The sequence below is a fragment of the Mytilus trossulus genome, chromosome 11 (genome assembly GCF_036588685.1).
Source record: "Mytilus trossulus isolate FHL-02 chromosome 11, PNRI_Mtr1.1.1.hap1, whole genome shotgun sequence".
Classification (NCBI taxonomy): domain Eukaryota; kingdom Metazoa; phylum Mollusca; class Bivalvia; order Mytilida; family Mytilidae; genus Mytilus; species Mytilus trossulus.
In genome coordinates this window covers 52,974,103-52,993,952 of record NC_086383.1, presented here as the reverse complement: position 1 = coordinate 52,993,952, position 19,850 = coordinate 52,974,103, and the positions used below count along the sequence as shown (strand labels likewise).

The following is a 19,850-nucleotide window of genomic DNA, read 5'->3' as shown; positions in this document are numbered from 1 at the left end:
TTCTTGCAGATATTTCTTGCTTACTATACTGGACAAAGAAAGATAACTCTTAATTAAAAAAAAATTTGCTATTTCACAATATTGTGAAATTAGATATTTCTTGCCATTGCACAATACTGTGCAATTGAAATGACTTGCTATTGCACAATACTTAATATAATAATTTTAGATCCTGATTTGGACCAACTTGAAAACTGGGCGCATAATCAAAAATCTAATTACATGTCTAGATTCAGCATATCAAAGAGGCCCAAGAATTTAATTTTTGTTAAAATCAAACTTAGTTTAATTTTGGACCCTTTGCACTTTAATTTAGACCAATTTTAAAACTGGACCAAAAATTAAGAATCTACATACACAGTTAAAATTGGCATATCAAAGAACCCCAATTATTCAATTTTTGATGAAATCAAACAATGTTTAATTTTGGACCTCGATTTGGGCCAACTTGAAAACTGGGCCAATAATCAAAAATCTAAGTACATTTTTAGATTCGGCATATCAAAGAACCCCAAGGTTTCAATTTTTGTTAAAATCAAACTAAATTTAATTTTGGACCCTTTGGACCTTAATGTAGACCAATTTGAAAACGGGACCAAAAATTAAGAATCTACATACACAGTTAGATTCGGCATATTAAAGAACCCCAATTATTCAATTTTGATGAAATCAAACAAAGTTTAATTTTGGACCCTTTGTGCCCCTTTTTCCTTAACTGTTGGGACCAAAACTCCCAAAATCAATACCAACCTTTCTTTTATAGTCATAAACCTTGTGTTTAAATTTCATAGATTTCTATTTACTTATACTAACGCTATGGTGGGAAAACCAAGAAAAATGCTTATTTGGGTCCCTTTTTGGCCCCTAATTCCTAAACTGTTGGGACCGAAACTCCCAAAATCAATACCAACCTTCCTTTTGTGGTCATGAACATTGTGTTTAAATTTCATTGATTTCTATTTACTTTAACTAAAGTTATTGTGCGAAAACCAAGAATAATGCTTATTTGGGCCCTTTTTTGGCCCCTAATTCCTAAACTGTTGAAACCAAAACTCCCAAAATCAATCCCAACCTTTCTTTTGTGGTCATAAACCTTGTGTCAAAATTTCATAGATTTCTATTAACTTAAACTAAAGTTATAGTGCGAAAACCAAGAAAATGCTTATTTGGGCCCTTTTTGGCCCCTAATTCCTAAAATGTTGGGACCAAAACTCCCAAAATCAATACCAGCCTTCCTTTTATGGTCATAAACCTTGTGTTAAAATTTCATAGATTTCTATTCACTTTTACTAAAGTTAGAGTGCGAAAACTAAAAGTATTCGGACGACGACGACGACGACGACGACTGACGACGACGACGACGACGACGAGGACTGACGACGACGACGACGACGACGACGACGACGACGCCAACGTGATAGCAATATACGACGAAAATTTTTTCAAAATTTGCGGTCGTATAAAAATAGAACAAATAACTCCGGGTGGCCCGGTATCATGTATTGATCGTAGTTATTGTACTTTCAATATCGATTTCTCGTTATATGTTATAACAGGGATATTTTTCATTGGTTCTGTCGAGTTTTTCAATTAACGGTACCGGGGGGTATAATGTATTGATAAGTATTGATCCGTCTAGACTCTGGTCGGACAACTGTTTAAGCAGGGAGCACAAAACTGTCAATGCAACAAATTATCAACATATTTTACTACGGCAAGCGCAGAAACTTCATCAACTTCAAGTTCAAAGCGAAAATCGGCAAATGAAGGGGATTCTAATGAGGCTGATACATCTAAAAAAAAAATAGAAAGTACGATCGGGACAAGCGAAAAAGAACGTTCATAGCGACATGGAATGAAAGATTCCCGTGGGCAAGGTCGATTGTTGAGGATGAAAAGCCCGAGACTGTCTACAAATGCCCTTTCAAAACATGACACATTCCCAGCGTCTTATGCAGCACACCCTGAGTGATTTGTAAGTTATACTTGGGCTAGCAGGTTGGTTTTGATGGGCTAGCAGTTCTTGAAACAGGGCTAGTAAAATCCCCCTGCCAAAAAGTCCTGGGCTAGTTAGCTGTAACAAAATTTTTTAACCCCTGTATTGCGCAATATTGTGCTATTGGATATATTTCTTGCTATTGCGCAATACTGTGCAATTGAAAATTTCTTGCTATTGCGCAATACTATGCAATTGAAGATTTCTTGCTATTGCGCAATACTGCGCTATTGGATATTTCTTGCTATTGCGCAATACTGTGCATTTGAAAATTTCTTGCTATTGGGCACATATACACCTTACAATTATTCCATACACCAAATATAATTGGCCTATTGCCTATAGTATCCAAGAAAGAAACTTAACCATGAAAACTTAATATTGACCAATCAAAAATGAACATGAGGTCATGGTCAGGTGATACCTACAAGACAGACATATACAACTTACAATCATTTGATACACCAAATATAGTTGACCTATTGATAACAGTTCAAGAGAAATAGACCAAAACACTTAACACTGAGCAAAGAGCCGTGAAAATGAGGTCAAGGTCAAATAAACCAGAACTAACCTACACATTTGTGATCAGACGTTACCAATTTTATCGTAGAGATTTGACCAGGCACCCCACATGCAATTCCTAGGATATATCTGCTACCTAGTTACCATGCTTACTCCATATATACATATAAAGACTACTCAGAAGATTTTTTCTTGGAACAAACCACAACAATATGTTATTTAGAAATGTATATTTACATGTAGTGCTGTTATAAGTGGTTTCTAATTTATGAACATTTTTGTTTTGCAAAGTAATCAAATTGTTAAAATATTGTAGAAAAACGTGAATGTATATTCTATTCTTTTTAGTTTCAGCAAATTAAGTGCTATATTTATGATAAAATATATATACACTAGAACACCCCCCCGAAATCGCGGGCATAAACAGCTTGTAAACAGTTGTAGGATGATTTTTTGGTAAAAGATATTATGTATGGAGAATTTCATAAAAGGTATCAAAAGCTCTCTCCCTTTTTCCAAAGTCCGATATTTGTTTCCTTTCTGTTAAATTAAATTATTTTCATGTTTCTGGCCTCAGACCACAATTATTCTTCTCCTTTGCTAAAATGCAACTTTTGGTAAAAGTCAAATTAAGTTAAAAATTTGCACCGCTTCAACTGAACATGAAATAAATGTAACTGCTTATATATAGACCATTATTAGTCTAATAAAATATGCTTCTAGGACAATCCATCAGTGGTTTTTCTTTTGAGAGCCTTATTAACATGCCAATGGTAGAATTTGAATCTTGTATAAATGACTAAGACCGACTGAGGCTTATTTAAGGGGTGGTCGGAGGGGTCCTGATCCCAAAATCCCAGGCATAAAAAATGAAATCCGGAGATGCAGAATTTAAAGAAATTCATATCCCGAAATCATAAAATATGTTCCCAGATCCCGTAAGGATCAATACCCAAATTCTGAGATTAAAAACACCCGATCCCTACGTCCCGAAAAAGGTCCTGCCTCCCTCTAATCTCTACCCTACTTTCATTTTTGCCATATCACCACTTTCACCAATATATTTTTATGCCCCATTTATGAGCATTACGTTTTCAAGTCTAGTCGGTGCATCCGTGCGTTCGTTCGTTCGTTGTCCGTCTGTCCGTCTGTCCCGCTTCAGATAAAAGTTTGTGGTCGAGGTAGTTATAAATGAAGTTGAAGTCCAATCAACTTCAGTAGTAAATATAGTGCCGATGTGGCACCCGTGAACTATGGACACATTCTTGTTTCCACATGTTTTACTTATTTTAATATATATATGCAACTGGTACGATCCCTTAAATAGTAAACATTTCAAAGAAATCAGTAGACAGAATACAGAGATGCTATATTTATCAATTGAAAGTAGTATAATCATATAATCGTAGTTTACATGTAGATAAAACACGAAAAATAATTGTCCACTACTTTAAAGGAGGTGGTTCTTGCAACCTAAACACCATGATATGTGATATGGAGAACGCTCTGATTAGCTTATTTATTTTTCAATTTTGTTATCTATCATATGATTGGTTGTACTTGTGCATGTTTTAAACCGGAAGTCTTTCCTATGACTAAAAAAAGGTCAAATAAACCTGCCAGACTGACATGTACATCGTAATTTACTTCCATACACCAAATATAGTTGACCTATTGCATATAATATTAGAAAAAAAAGAACAACACAAAAAATCAAATTACACCACTAAACCATGAAAATGAGGTGAAGGTCAGATGACACCTGTCAGTTGTACACCTTACAATCATTTCATACACCAATTATAGCAGACTTTTTGATTATTGTGTCTGATATATAGACGTGACCATGAAGACTTAGCCTTGTTCACTGAACAATGAAATAAGATTGAGGTCAAATGAAAACTGTCTGACAGATATGGGGACCTTACAAGGTATGCACATACTAAATAAAGTTATCCTATTTATTTAAAATGAATAAAAAAAGGTTTATCCACGACATGAAATATTTTATTTTTTCATATTGAAAACAAACGCAATTTTAGAATTTTTCATCAATTTAATTAGAATGTAATACATTGTGTAATAAAAATCAGGATTAAAAGATATTTTGCAAAGTAATTGATTAAATTAAGTGATTTGTAATTTTTGGTTGATTAATGATTACAATGATTACTCAAATTTTTTTAATAAATTATAACCGACTAATGCTTACAACTCCAATTACCCCAAACCTGATCTGAGATAAGACAAGTTAACCATGAAAATGAGGTTATAAACAGACTGTTGGTGTAAGAATCTCAAATAGAGTTTTGCCAAGCATGTTTTCGCCTTAAACACTCTTGAATGAAATAAAAGACATCTACTAATTGTGTTTATTATTGAAGAAATCACAAACCAATAATTTCCTGAATTCAAAAAGTGCCTTAGCTTTGTGAAAGGCCGGTAAAGCGTTGAATTTAGCGTCTCAAATATATGATTTTGTCCAATCAAAATCGTAATAACAAATAAATTGCATTAGAATTTGAAATTTTTAATTCAAGACATAAAGAATGTCCCCTGTAGTATCCTGGTTTTGTACCGGATTTATTCTAAGTGTAAGCATTTGTAATTTAAAAGTATGTGTACCTGTAAGTATTCCATCACTTCTTTATGCGGGCCGAATACTCCTGCTGCTGCCAGATCGTATGGAGTCTTACCCTGAAATACAAATCTTTATATTGCCTTTATCTGATTATTACAAAGAAGACTTTTGTTACACATATCATACAATAAACAAGACCAGTAGCAGCTGAGTGATGTCTTATTTTGTTTTTACAGGTGCAAACCATATTATGTTCATTTATAAAATATAACTCATGAACAACATTCTGATTATTTTTATAACTTTTTCTGTAGCCTTTAAGAAGAATTTTACCTTTTTTTTCTTAAAGCATTTGAAATAATTTAAGTCTGTCAGCATTTGGTCTTTGTAATTTTTTTTCGCGTTTTTTTTAAATCGGTTAATGCATCCTTATGTCTAGATGGGGGTTATAGGATTTGGGGGTCTTTTTAACTTTTTATTTTTAAATTTTAGCACCCCATTTTTCTTTATTCTTTATATTTTTTTTCACCCCATTATTTTCTATTCATCATCTTTTTGCCCAATTCTCTCTTTTCCTGAAGTTTTTTTTCTATCATTCATGATTTTCTACTCTGTATACCCTATCCATATCCTCCTATAACTATATATTGTTATTGTACAGATTTCATAGTTTTTAGTTTTATCACTGACACCGTATCAATAAGGAAATACATGAATTATGGCACAGATGAGAGATTTTTTGCAACTATTTCAACTAGATAGCTTAAATACAAAAATATGAAGAACTTTGCAGTCTTGAGGAGGCTGGGGTGTCCTCTATCTTGGATTTTGAAAAAACAGACAACAAACAGTCTAAATCTTTAGTGAAATGTGCAAATTTCGAAAGTTGAATGTAATTTATGTGTAAGACTTTTCATGTTGATATAGAAAATTATGTGTTTTATCATATTTACGGCTATATTTTACCAAAAAAAACCAGATTAGTGTTGTTATAATAATTTATTTAAAACTTTGCCATATAAGGGGGAGATAACTCAGAGAAAGTAACTTTTACAATTGAATGATTTTTTAATTAATATGTAATTATCAATATACGATGAACTTATTTTAATGTATTGCTTAAGACTATTTTGATACTATCTAATAACTTTGTTATCATTGTCACAACAACAGATTGGTGTGTGTGTCTTTTGACAGTTTGTTTGTTTACATTTGGGTTTAATGACAACAAGTGTCATATTCAGGATATTGCGAGGTCTAATTTTGAATCAATACAAATGATTATTTTTTATATCAAAAACTATTTTATCCATTTACTTATAGGTTATTACTATTGCTTCTTTTCCCTAAAACTGAGATATTCATATAATTTGGCTAACAAATTATGGAATTATAAAATTATCTCCTTTTAGTATAACTAATTACCCAAAAAGTGTTAGTGGTCTATAAACAAAATCGTTTTATTTTTGAAGATTTTGAAAACAAATACTGGATTTCTTTTATATGATCATCTATGTTCACGTGTTTTATAGTAAAACTAAGCCATCCAAGTCTATAAAACACTTTAATATTTTTTGTCCAATTTAAAGGATCATATGACATATGTGTAACTATAACCTTGAGAAAAAAATTCCATTTGACCAAAAATATCTTAAACATTATTTTAGTGATGCATTACTTACTTCATGTAGCAATAGTTGAATATTGGGCATTTACTATATAATATTACCTGATGTGTTTTAACCAAGGGACTGATATCTCCTTCTTCTACAAGACATCTTGTGACCTGTAGACGTCCCCTCGCAGCAGCCAGATGTAAAGCTGTTCTTCCATCTATCTATAATATAACCAAATAGCATGTAAATATTGTGGATAATACTTTGTTATCAATATCAATAATATACAACATATCCTACAACTGACATTAAAACTTGTCTGATAAACTGGATAATGTTGTGTAATAAATAAAAACAAAATATATATCACATGAATCAGTGGTCAAAACTGAATAAAATGACCAGTCAAACTTGTATTTGTATTGTACATAAACAACAAATGTGGGACGTCAGAACTTCCATCAGAAATGTCATGTTAACAAAATAAAATATTTTTTCATGAAATGAATAAAATATATATGTCAATGGATTCAGTGCAATGTACTGCGATAAATGAGATCTCACTTTATATAATTCTAGCAAGTATTTGTTGATATAATAATGAAATCTGTCTGATTAACATGGTTCAGAATAATGATCAATTTAAAAAAAAAACTTTTTCAAAGATATATGAAAAAAAGTTACATTTCCTGATTAAGTACGAGGAGACAAACAAAATGAGACTTTATATGATTCTGACAAATATTTGTCCATTAAACCTGTCTTATTAACAACATGATTGTGTTCATTAAAAGTAATGTGATCAGATTTAGTAGATAACATACTGATGTGATATCTTTGTTACATTTGTTCTCCAGGAGAAGTCGACACACTTCCACATGTCCTCCACTGGCAGCCCACATTAATGCTGTCCCTCCATAATCCTGGAATAATACAACTGACATCAAAACCTGTCTGATAAACTGGACAATGTTGTGTAATAAATATAAACAAATATAAACTGTCACATTAATTAAAACTGTCTGATTAACAACAGGATTTAGTGTAGATTCAGTTTAGTCATAAATTTTATTTTTCAAAGAAAAAAGACAAAAGTTACATTTTCTGATTCAGAACAATACTATGAGTAAAATGAGACCCCACTTTATATAATTATTACAAATATTAGTTGTCAATTAAACCTGTCTAATTAACAACATGATTTTGTGTTGATTAAAAGTAATGTGATCAGATTTAGTAGATAACATACATCTGTGATATCTGTTTTACATCTGTTCTCCAGGAGAAGTTGACACACTTCCACATGTCCTCTCATGGCAGCCCACATTAATGCTGTCCATCCATTTACCTGGAATAATACAACTGACATCAAAACTTGTCTGATAAACTAGACAATGTTGTGTAATAAATATTAACAAAAATAAATAGTCACATTAATTAAAACTGTCTGATTAACAACAGGATTTAGAATTTTAGTGTATATTCAGTAAAATCATTAATTGTAATAAAAATATTTTTTTCAAAAAAATATGAAAAAAGATATATTTTCTGATTCAGAACAATACTATGAGTAAAATGAGACCCCACTTTATATGATTCTAACAAATATTTGTTGTCCATTAAACCTGTCTAATTAACAACATGATTTTGTGTGTAAAAAGGATTTAGTGTAGATTCCATTTAATCATTAATGTTAATAAAATAAATTATTCAAAAAAGCATGAAACAAGTTTTATTTCCTGATTTAGTACAACATAAAGAAAATGAGACCCTCTTTAAATAAAGATTATTATTATTATTATTATTATTATTATTATTATTATTATTATTATTATCATTATTATTATTCATACAAACATTTGTTGTTCATTAAATATGCCTAATTAACAACAGGATTTAGTGCAGGTTCAGAATAATCATTAATCTTAAAATTAAAATAAAAGAGTAGTATTTTCAGATTCAGAACAATTATATGAGTAAAACAGAATACACATTTAAATGACTCTAACGACTATTTGTCCTTTTTAAAAGATGTTTCTACATTAGATCTTTATATATATCACTATCTGATCAAAGTTGTTAACACAACACCAAGTAAAACCTTAGTGTAAACAATTGTTTCTTGTCAAGAAGCAAAATAAGAACTTCACTATCCATAACTTAAACACAAACAAAAATATTTTAAAATCAAACCCTGCATACATTTTTTTCCCATTAAAACTGTCTATTCAAATTTAGAATTTTGATTTAATGCTGATTCAGTATAATAATTAAGTATCAGTTAACATACAGACCAATGGTATTTGAACAGTGCAGGGTTTATTATTCTGTGTTTTATTTTTAATACCAATGGTCTAGATAGGCCAAGGGGGAATTGTACTAAAGCAAATATGGTTTAATCTCTCCAAATTTTGTGCCTGTACCAAATCAGACAACCTGTACCATGTATTGTTTGTTGTTATATTTGTCTATTTACTCTGAGTAGTCAGGTCCAGACCCTGGTTGTGTGTTGTTATATTTGTTTGTCTATATACTCACAGTAGTCAGGTCCAGACCATGTGTTGTTAGTTGTTATATTTGTATGTCTATTTATCCTGAGTAGTCAGGTCAGGTCCAGACCATGTGTTGTGTGTTGTTATATTTGTTTGTCTATTTACTCTCAGTAGTCAGATCAGGTCCAGGCCATGTGTTGTATGTTGTTATATTTGTATGTCTATTACTCTGAGAGGTCAGGTCCAGACCATGTGTTGTTTGTTGTAATATTTGTCTATTTACTCTCAGTAGTCAGGGCCAGACCATGTGTTGTTTGTTGTTATATTTGTATGTTTATTTACTCTGAGTAGTCAGGTCAGGTCCGGACCATGTGTTGTGTGTTGTTATATTTGTTTGTCTATTTACTCTGAGTAGTCAGGTCAAGTCCATGTATTGTGTGTTGTTATATTTGTTTGTCTATTTTCTCTGAGTAGTCAGGTCCAGACCATGTGTTGTTTGTTGTTAAAGTTGTTTGTCTATTTTTACTGAGTAGTCAGGTCAGGTCCAGGCCATGTGTTGTTAGTTGTTATATTTGTTTGTCTATTTACTCTGAGTAGTCAGGTCAGGTCCAGACCATTCATTGTTAGTTGTTGTATTTGTTTGTCTATTTACTCTGAGTTGTCAGGTCAGGTCCAGACCATGTGTTGTTTCTTGTTATAGTTGTTTGTCTTTTTCTCTCAGTAGTCAGGTCAGGTCCAGACCTTGTGTTGTTAGTTGTTATATTTGTATGTCTATTTACTCTGAGTAGACAGGTCAGGTCCAGACCTTGGTTGTGTGTTGTTATATTTGTTTATTTACTCCCAGTAGCTATATATATAGTCAGGTCCAGACCATGTGTTTGGTTGCTATACTTGTTTGTCTATTACTCTGAGAGGTCAGGTCCAGACCATGTGATGTTTGTTGTAATATTTGTCTATTTACTCTCAGTAGTCAGGTCCGGACCATGTGTTGTTATATTTGTATGTTTATTTACTCTGAGTAGTCAGGTCAGGTCCGGACAATGTGTTGTGTGTTGTTATGTTTGTTTGTCTATTTACTCTGAGTAGTCAGGTCAAGTCCATGTATTGTGTGTTGTTGTATTTGTTTGTCTATTTACTCTCAGTAGTCAGGTCAGGTCCAGGCCATGTGTTGTTAGTTGTTATATTTGTATGTCTATTTATTCTGAGTAGTCAGGTCAGGTCCAGACCATGTGTTGTGTGTTGTTATATTTGTTTGTCTATATACTCACAATAGTCAGGTCCAGACCATGTGTTGTTAGTTGTTATATTTGTATGTCTATATACTCACAGTAGTCAGGTCCAGACCATGTGTTGTTAGTTGTTATATTTGTATGTCTATTTACTATGAGTAGTCAGGTCCAGACCATGTGTTGTTAGTTGTTATATTTGTATGTCTATTTACTATGAGTAGTCATATCCAGACCATGTGTTGTGTGTTGTTATATTTGTTTGTCTTTTTACTCTCAGTAGTCAGGTCAGGTCCAGACCTTGTGTTGTTAGTTGTTATATTTGTTTGTCTATTTACTCTGAGCAGCTAGGTCCAGACCATGTGGTGTGTGTTGTTATATTTGTCTATTTACTCGAGTAGTCATGTCCATACCATGTGTTGATTGTTGTTTTATTTGTTCGTCTATTTACTATGAGTAGTCAGGTCAGGTCCAGACCATTCGTTGTTAGTTGTTGTATTTGTTTGTCTATTCACTCTGAGTAGTCAGGTCAAGTCCATGTGTTGTGTGTTGTTATATTTGTTTGTCTATTTACTCTGAGTAGTCAGGTCCAGACCTTGGTTGTGTGTTGTTATATTTGTTTATTTACTCTCAGTAGCTGTATATATAGTCAGGACCAGACCATGTGTTGTGTGTTGTAATATTTGTCTATTTACTCTGAGTAGCTAGGTCCAGACCATGTGTTTGGTTGTTATACTTGTTTGTCTATTACTCTGAGAAGTCAGGTCCAGACCTTGTGTTGTTTGTTGTTATATTTGTTTTGTCTATTACTCTGAGTAGTCAGGTCCAGACCATGTGTTGTGTGTTGTAATATTTGTTTGTCTATTACTCTGAGTAGTCAGGTCAAGTCCATGTATTGTGTGTTGTTATATTTGTTTGTCTATGACTCTGAGTAGTCAGGTCAAGTCCATGTGTTGTTTGTTGTTATATTTGTTTGTCTATGACTCTTAGTAGTCAGGTCCAGACCATGTATTGTGTGTTGTTATATTTGTTTGTCTATTACTCTGAGTAGTCAGATACAGACCATGTGTTATTAGTTATTGTATTTGTTTGTCTATTTACCCTGAGTAGTCAGGTCCAGACCATGTGTTGTTATTTGTAGTATTTGTATGTCTATTTACTCTCAGTAGTCAGGTCCAGACCATGTGTTGTTAGTTGTTGTATTTGTATGTCTATTTACTCTCAGTAGTCAGGTCCAGACCATGTGTTGTTAGTTGTTGTATTTGTATGTCTATTTACCCTGAGTAGTCAGGTCCAGACCATGTGTTGAATTTGTATGTCTATTTACTCTGAGTAGTCAGGTCCAGACCATGTGTTGTTAGTTGTTGTATTTGTATGTCTATTTACCCTGAGTAGTCAGGTCCAGACCATGTGTTGTTAGTTGTTGTATTTGTATGTCTATTTACTCTCAGTAGTCAGGTCCAGACCATGTGTTGTTAGTTGTTGTATTTGTATGTCTATTTACCCTGAGTAGTCAGGTCCAGACCATGTGTTGTTAGTTGTTGTATTTGTATGTCTATTTACTCTCAGTAGTCAGGTCCAGACCATGTGTTGTTAGTTGTTGTATTTGTATGTCTATTTACCCTGAGTAGTCAGGTCCAGACCATGTGTTGTTTGTTGTTGAATTTGTATGTCTATTTACTCTGAGTAGTCAGGTCAAGACCATGTGTTGTTAGTTGTTGTATTTGTATGTCTATTTACTCTCAGTAGTCAGGTCCAGACCATGTGTTGTTAGTTGTTGTATTTGTATGTCTATTTACCCTGAGTAGTCAGGTCCAGACCATGTGTTGTTTGTTGTTGAATTTGTATGTCTATTTACCCTGAGTAGTCAGGTCAAGACCATGTGTTGTTTGTTGTTGAATTTGTATGTCTATTTACTCTGAGTAGTCAGGTCAAGACCATGTGTTGTTAGTTGTTGTATTTGTATGTCTACTGTGGATTCATTTATTTTCGTGAGTATCAATTTTTAGTGGATAGAGAAAAAAAGACGTTTCGTGGTATACGTAAATTCGTGGATCGCTGATTTCAACAACAAAAATCAGATACGTAATTCGATGATTTCTTTTTGATTTAGGAGATCATATAACCAACCTCCTTGGTTTGATCAATAATAAAACAAACAAAAAAGAAGGAATTCATTAAAAAAGTTTTGAATTGTCAAAATCCTCGCTTGGTCATTTTAGGTTAAAGTGTTCATTAAAAACTTCTATTACAATAATGGACAAAGATAACTAATTATTTGTTTGTTTTACAATTTATAAATGCTTGTCGGGATTCTATAAGGCAATCAAAGTTTTATGATTGAAAGCTCATTTCCCTAATCACGATATAATAAACAGACATATAAGTAAAAGGTGTGAAAATAAATGTACCTGTCATAAACAATATTACCTACGGGCAATATCCCCGTACTTAATCCTATTGATTTTTAATTACTAGTAAACCAAACTTGCAGTTATTTTCCATGAACAGTTTTAATCAATTTTAAAAAGTAAATTACCACTGATATTCGATATATTTATTATGGATTTAATTAAAATACTTGTATCTTCTTTCAATAAAAAACATGTTCTATGTTACAATGTTTATTGCTAGTCAACACTATACTAGAACTGCATAACGTAACCGGAAATAAACATCTGACTCCAAACACATTTATCGGGATTATTCTTCGTTGAATTCTTAAATTCGTAGTTCTCTGTGACCCACGAAACCCAGGAAAATTGGTATACCACGAATAAAAATAAATCCACAGTATTTACTCTGAGTAGTCAGGTCCAGACCATGTGTTGTTAGTTGTTGTATTTGTTTGTCTATTTACGCTGAGTAGTCAGGTCCAGACTATGTGTTGTTAGTTGTTGTATTTGTAACTCTATTACTCTCAAAAGTCAGGTCCAGACCATGTGTTGTTAGTTGTTGTATTTATTTGTCTATTACTCTCAGTAGTCAGGTCAAGACTGTGTGTTGTTAGTTGTCATATTTGTTTGTCTATTTACTCTGAGAAGTCAGGTCCAGACCATGTGTTGTTAGTTGTTATATTTGTTTGTCTCTTTACTCAGAGTAGTCAGGTGCAGACCATGTGTTGTTTGTTGTTATATTTGTTTGTCTATTTACTCTGAGTAGTCAGTTCCAGACCATGTGTTGTTAGTTGTAATATTTGTATGTCTATTACTCTCAGTGGTCAGGTCCAGACCATGTGTTGTTAGTTGTTGTATTTATTTGTCTATTTACTATGAGTAGTCAGGTGCAGACCATGTGTTGTTAGTTGTTGTATTTATTTGTCTATTTACTATGAGTAGTCAGGTGCAGACCATGTGTTGTTAGTTGTTGTATTTATTTGTCTATTTACTATGAGTAGTCAGGTGCAGACCATGTGTTGTTAGTTGTTGCATTTATTTGTTTATTTACTCTCAGTAGTTAGGTCCAGACCATGTGTTGTTAGTTTTTGTATTTGTTTGTCTATTTACTCTAAGTAGTCAGGTCCAGACTATGTGTTGTTAGTTGTTGTATTTGTTTGTCTATTTACTCCAAGTAGTCAGGTCTAGAGCATGTGTTGTAAGTTGTTGTATTTGTATGTCTATTTACTCTCAGTAGTCAGGTCCAGACTATGTGTTGCTAGTTGCTGTTATATTTGTTTGTCTATTTACTCTCAGTAGTCAGGTCCAGATCATGTCTTGTTAGTTGTTGTATTTGTTTGTCTATTTACTATGAGTAGTCAGGGCCAGACCAAGTGTTGTAAGTTGTGGTATTTGTATGTCTATTTACTCTGAGTAGTCAGGTCCAGACCATGTGTTGTTAGTTGTTATATTTGTTTGTCTTTTTACTCTGAGTAGTCAGGTCCAGACCATGTGTTGTTAGTTGTTATATTTGTTTGTCTGTTTACTCTGAGTAGTCAGGTCCAGACCATGTGCTGTTAGTTGTTATATTTGTTTGTCTGTTTACTCGAGTAGTCAGTTCCAGACCATGTGTTTTTAGTTGTTATATTTGTTTGTCTATTTACTTGGAGTAATCAGGTCCAGGCCATATGTTGTTAGTTGTTGTATTTGTTTGTCTATTTACTCTCAGTAGTCAGGTCCAGACCATGTGTTGTCTGTTGTTGAATTTGTATGTCTATTACTCTCAGTAATCAGGTCCAGACTATGTGTTGTTAGTTGCTGTTATATTTGTGTGTCTATTTACTCTGAGTAGTCAGGTCCAGACCATGTGTTGTTAGTTGATGTATTTGTTTGTCTATTTACTCTGAGTAGTCAGGTCCAGACCATGTATTGTTAGTTGTTGTATTTGTTTGTCTATTTACTCTGAGTAGTCCGTTCCAGACCATGTGTTGTTAGTTGTTTTGTTTGTTTGTCTATTTACTCTGAGTAGTCAGGTCCAGACCATGTGTTGTTAGTTGTTGTATTTGATTGTCTATATACTCTGAGTAGTCAGGTCCAGACCATGTGTTGTTAGTTGTTGTGTTTGTTTGTCTATTTACTCTGAGTAGTCAGGTCCAGACCATGTGTTGTTAGTTGTTGTATTTGTTTGTCTATTTACTCTGAGTAGTCAGGTCCAGACTATGTGTTGTTAGTTGTTGTATTTGTTTGTCTATTTACTCTGAGTAGTCAGGTCCAGACCATGTGTTGTTAGTTGTTGTATTTGTTTGTCTATTTACTCTGAGTAGTCCGGTCCAGACCATGTGTTGTTAGTTGTTGTATTTGTTTGTCTATTTACTCTGAGTAGTCAGGTCCAGACCATGTGTTGTTAGTTGTTGTATTTGTTTGTCTATTTACTCTGAGTAGTCCGGTCTAGACCATGTGTTGTTAATTGTTTTGTTTGTTTGTCTATTTACGTTGAGTAGTCAGGTCCAGACCATGTGTTGTTAGTTGTTGTATTCGTTTGTCTATTTACTCTGAGTAGTCAGGTTCAGACCATGTGTTGTGAGTTGTTGTATTTGTTTGTCTATTTAATCTGTTTATCATGTGTTGTTAATTGTTGTATTTGAGTCACTGAGTTTTCAATATTTGTGGCAATTCATATAAACCATTTTTATGAACTATCAAGAATATTACTTTTTCTTATTTACATATATAGTGTTGAGTTTTGATATTCAATGTTACAAGTTTACCTTTTTAATATTCAATGTTACAAGTTTACCTACTTGATAATCAATGTTAGCTCCATTTGCTAGGCAAAGCTTCAAGTCCTCTACGCTCCCATTTGTAGCAGCTTCATAAAGTTTCTGTAAGTAAGAAATAGAGATTACATTTAGCAGAATGTGAAGAGTTAAGTTACTTAAATGGTTTTAACTCTAACACCAGAGAATAATTATCAAACACTTTCAAATTACAGATTTTTATTGGTAAATACAAATAGACATTTAACTCTATCCAATTTCTCAACTGGAGACATCTTTTTGAATGTCACTTTTTCGTGCAGACCAAATAAACATCAATACTTTAAAAGACAACAAACTGAATTTACATCAATAATTTCAAAGATAATGCTCATTTTGGCCTCACTCCTTTTTCATAGTCTGTCAACATCAAAAAGACATCTTGATTCAACATTGTTATTTTTCTAATAACTGTAACAATGTTATGTACATGACGTCATAGTCAAGTACTTTCAATTTACAATTTAAAAGACAATAATCACAAACATATCAGCACAATAAATTAAATAACACTTAGCTGAGAGGGTAATAGAGCAAATTGTAACCCGTTGAAAGAAACGGAATTTTTTAAATAAAACCAAACTGCTGAAAATTACAGATGTTCTATAATTTCAATTTAAACCAAAAACCACTTGGTCGTTTTGTGGTAGCGTGTTCTCCTCTAAAGCAGAATTGATTGGGTTCGTTCCCAAGACGGGTCTAAACCAAAGACTAGAAAATTGTTTTAGCTGCTTATCTGCTAAGCAACATTTCAGTCTACAAAAGATTGGTGACTGATAAATTCAATTATTCACTGAGCATGCTGAGGGATATCAAAGAGTGAGGCCCTTATGGGGGTGTCCAAGTAATCACAAAATCACAAATTTTTAAACATCCCTACAAATTATAACATGCTTATATTTTCTATCAGATAAACAATAAAAACACTTGACAGTTTTGACTTTAAAGAAGAAAAAATCTTACGTAATTCAACTCTTCCATTATCTCCTAAAATAGAAAAAAAACATATTTATAAACTGTTGAGTAATTATTGTTACTGCTTCATGCAACTGAAAAAAAATATACTGTTTTTGGACTTATAAATACTGACCTATCTACGTATTCAGATATACACAACTAAATCTTTGTATCAACTAATAGCTCTATAGTGATCATCTACCTAAATATTGAAGGGACATAACTCTGGAAGAATAAATGCAAAAGGAATGTAACCAAGGCTATGTTTAAAATTTAAAAAAAAGCAGTTTGCTATAAAAAGCCACAAATAACAATTGTCAAACAATTCAAACTAGCAAACTAACTGCCATATTTATGTAAAAACAATCAAAATTAAAAGAAATATGATATATACAGAAACAATAAACAACCACTGAATAACAGGCTCCTGACTTTGGACATGCTCATTCATTACATTATAAGAATGAAGCTTCTAAAGTAAACATAATTAATGAACGTGCTACTATTGTATAATCACTATATATAAACCTTTGAAGCATAGCTTCACATGCATCAAATAAAAACAATTGACCAAAGTTTCTTGCAAATCGGAGAAAGCATTTTGGAGTTATTGTCCGAAAACTGGAAAACCCCATTTCTCGGAAACGTAAAATCTAAAATTTATGAAAAACGAAAGGGAGCTCACGGCAATAGATATATACCATTCACTAAAGTTTTATACAAATTGGGTAAAGCGTTTTGTGTTGACGACGGACAGATGGACGGACGGACAGAGGTATACAATAATACGTCCTGTAAACAGGCGTATAAAAAAACTGCACTGTAATGTACAATAAATCATTTCAACCAGTTTTATTAGTTGGCTATTCTTTTCACACTCATTAAAGTCTGAATCAAATTGAGAAGACAACATTCTAATAGCTAAAAATTGAAATAATTTCTACAGCATTTAGTATTGATAGAGTTAAACGAAACTTCTATCATACCAGATTTTAAACCGAAGCTTGAATAAGTGACATACATTAAATAAGCTCATCACATATCTGAATTTATACCATTATTATTGTCTGTTCAAATTATGAATCAAATGCATAATTATAATATAATGTTTAACCTCATTTTGGTGACAAGAGATCATGCATCACATTCACTTTTCTGATAGAAAGTTGTCTTATTGGCAATCATACCACATATTCCTGTTTTTGAATCAATATCAAATTCAAAATGTAAAGATAAAACATTGCAATAGTATAAATAAGAATTCTACAATAGAGGGAATTTACATATCCAATAAAAAGAGTGAAAATAGCTAGTGAGGAGATTTCAATGCAAGAGTATATATACTAATAAATTTCTAGATCAAACCAGTGTGATCACTGAAGTGTAAAAATACATGTTTCACTGCTTTGCTTATTAAAAAAATAATTTAAGTCTTAAATAAACCCTACTTGCCTAACATAAAAAGACATTAAATATGTACTTACCAAAAATAAAGTGAAATAAAATCTGCTGAACTTTTCAACCACTCTTTATAAATTTTCAAACAAAATAATTGCAAAAAAAAGTTTAATATCTACAGGTACTAGTAATTGCACTGAACATTAATCTATATTTATTAGCATAAGTAAAATAAACAAATGGGGAATGTGTCCAAGGGACACAGATGATGCCCCTGCTTGCATACAATATTATAAGGGACAGAACTCAATAATGGTAAAACATGTAAAAGTGATGCCACCAAAATTGAAACTTGATCTGTGTTTTGCGGTAATAAGCATTATCTACAAGTTTAATAACATTTGGTTGAAGGACACTTAAGTTAGTGAACGGAAACCAATTTCGGGAAGTACAGAAGTATGGACGGGCCGACAGACAGACAAGGGTAAAACTTAATATCCCCTCTGCTACGGTGTGGATATAAAAAAGGAATACATATATGAATCACATTATCATTTCGTGTAATAATTGACTATCCCCCTGCTGACCCCTTTCCCTCCTCAAACACACACTACTGTGAATAAAACAAGAATGCTGCTGCACATGCTGAAATGTCCTGCCTGCTTTACTTTTATGATTTACTTTATGTTGAAAGTGACAAAAAGACGAATGAAGCTGATTTGAACTTAACATTATCAATGATCCATGCAAATGAGTTCAAGGTCAGAGAAACCAAGCCAGACAAACATATGTACATTCTACACTCATTACATACACCAAATATAGTTGATCTATTGCCATAGTATACAAGAAACAGACACAACCATGAAACTAAATATTGACAAATGTACCATGGAAATGAAGTCAAAGTCAGATGAACACTGCCTTACAGACATGTACACCTTATATTACAATCATTCTATACATCAAATATAGTAAACATAATTGCTTATAGTATCTGAGAAACAGAACTAACCAGGGAAACTTATCACTGACCAATGAACCATGAAAATGAGCTTAAGGTCAGATGAACCCTGCCAGACCGACGTGTACACCTTTAATTAATTTCGTACACCAAATATAGCTGACATATTGCTTGTAGTATTTCAGAAAAGGACTTTACTACTGAAACTTAATATTGAACCTTCTGAAATATAAGGCTTAATACAAATAGTTTATGGCACTGACGCGTAATAGGCATTTTACACCTAGGTTCTATTTTCAGCCGTGTTGGCCATGTTGGTTGGCAGGCCGGGTCATGTGACACCTTTTTTAAACAAGATACTCTAATGATTTTTTTTTAATTTTATGGCCAGCATCATGAAAATCTAGACCTTGTCATTTGAAGATATTTTGTATTTATTGACTATATATTGACCTCTACATATTTCTGTTCTTGCTTTGTTGGGTTGCCTTCTCATCGATATATACTGTTGAAATATTGCGGGAGTTATAATGTTGTGTTGTACCTGTTTAATATACGGTTGATATCAGTGTGCTGTACACAATGTAGCCTTAGCACTCAATTTTTTTTTCTATCCTTAACCCAAAGTTCACACATAAGTTTAACCTATCTATTTTGAAGAAAAACAATTTTGCAATGATTTCATGTTCGTGTGTCTCTCATTTACTATAAAATATTGGTCTTGGGTATTATGAATGTTAAAACAATTTAGTTAATTATCTCCCCTTAAAGAGTTTGAATATTTTACATTTGAAACAAATTTCAGTATTAAAATGATCCTTTATAGTTCATATATGATGTACTTACCTATAACAACAGCCTGACTGGAAAGGGATCAAATCCACTGGACAAGGATAAACTTGAC

At 32.7% G+C, this 19,850-nt stretch overlaps 1 protein-coding gene across 1 annotated transcript in view; it reads right to left on the bottom strand.

Moving 5' to 3' along the window:
• Positions 1–8,087, bottom strand: part of LOC134691505 (uncharacterized) — a 60,079-nt gene extending 51,992 nt beyond the window's left edge. The window contains exons 1-4 of the mRNA XM_063552042.1: positions 7,968–8,087; positions 7,543–7,641; positions 6,832–6,939; positions 5,147–5,218 (exon numbers count right to left, since the gene is read on the bottom strand). Coding sequence (XP_063408112.1) covers positions 5,147–5,218; positions 6,832–6,939; positions 7,543–7,641; positions 7,968–8,087 — 399 coding nt within the window. The remainder of the gene's footprint in view (positions 1–5,146; positions 5,219–6,831; positions 6,940–7,542; positions 7,642–7,967) is intronic.
• Positions 8,088–19,850: the final 11,763 nt, after the last annotated feature.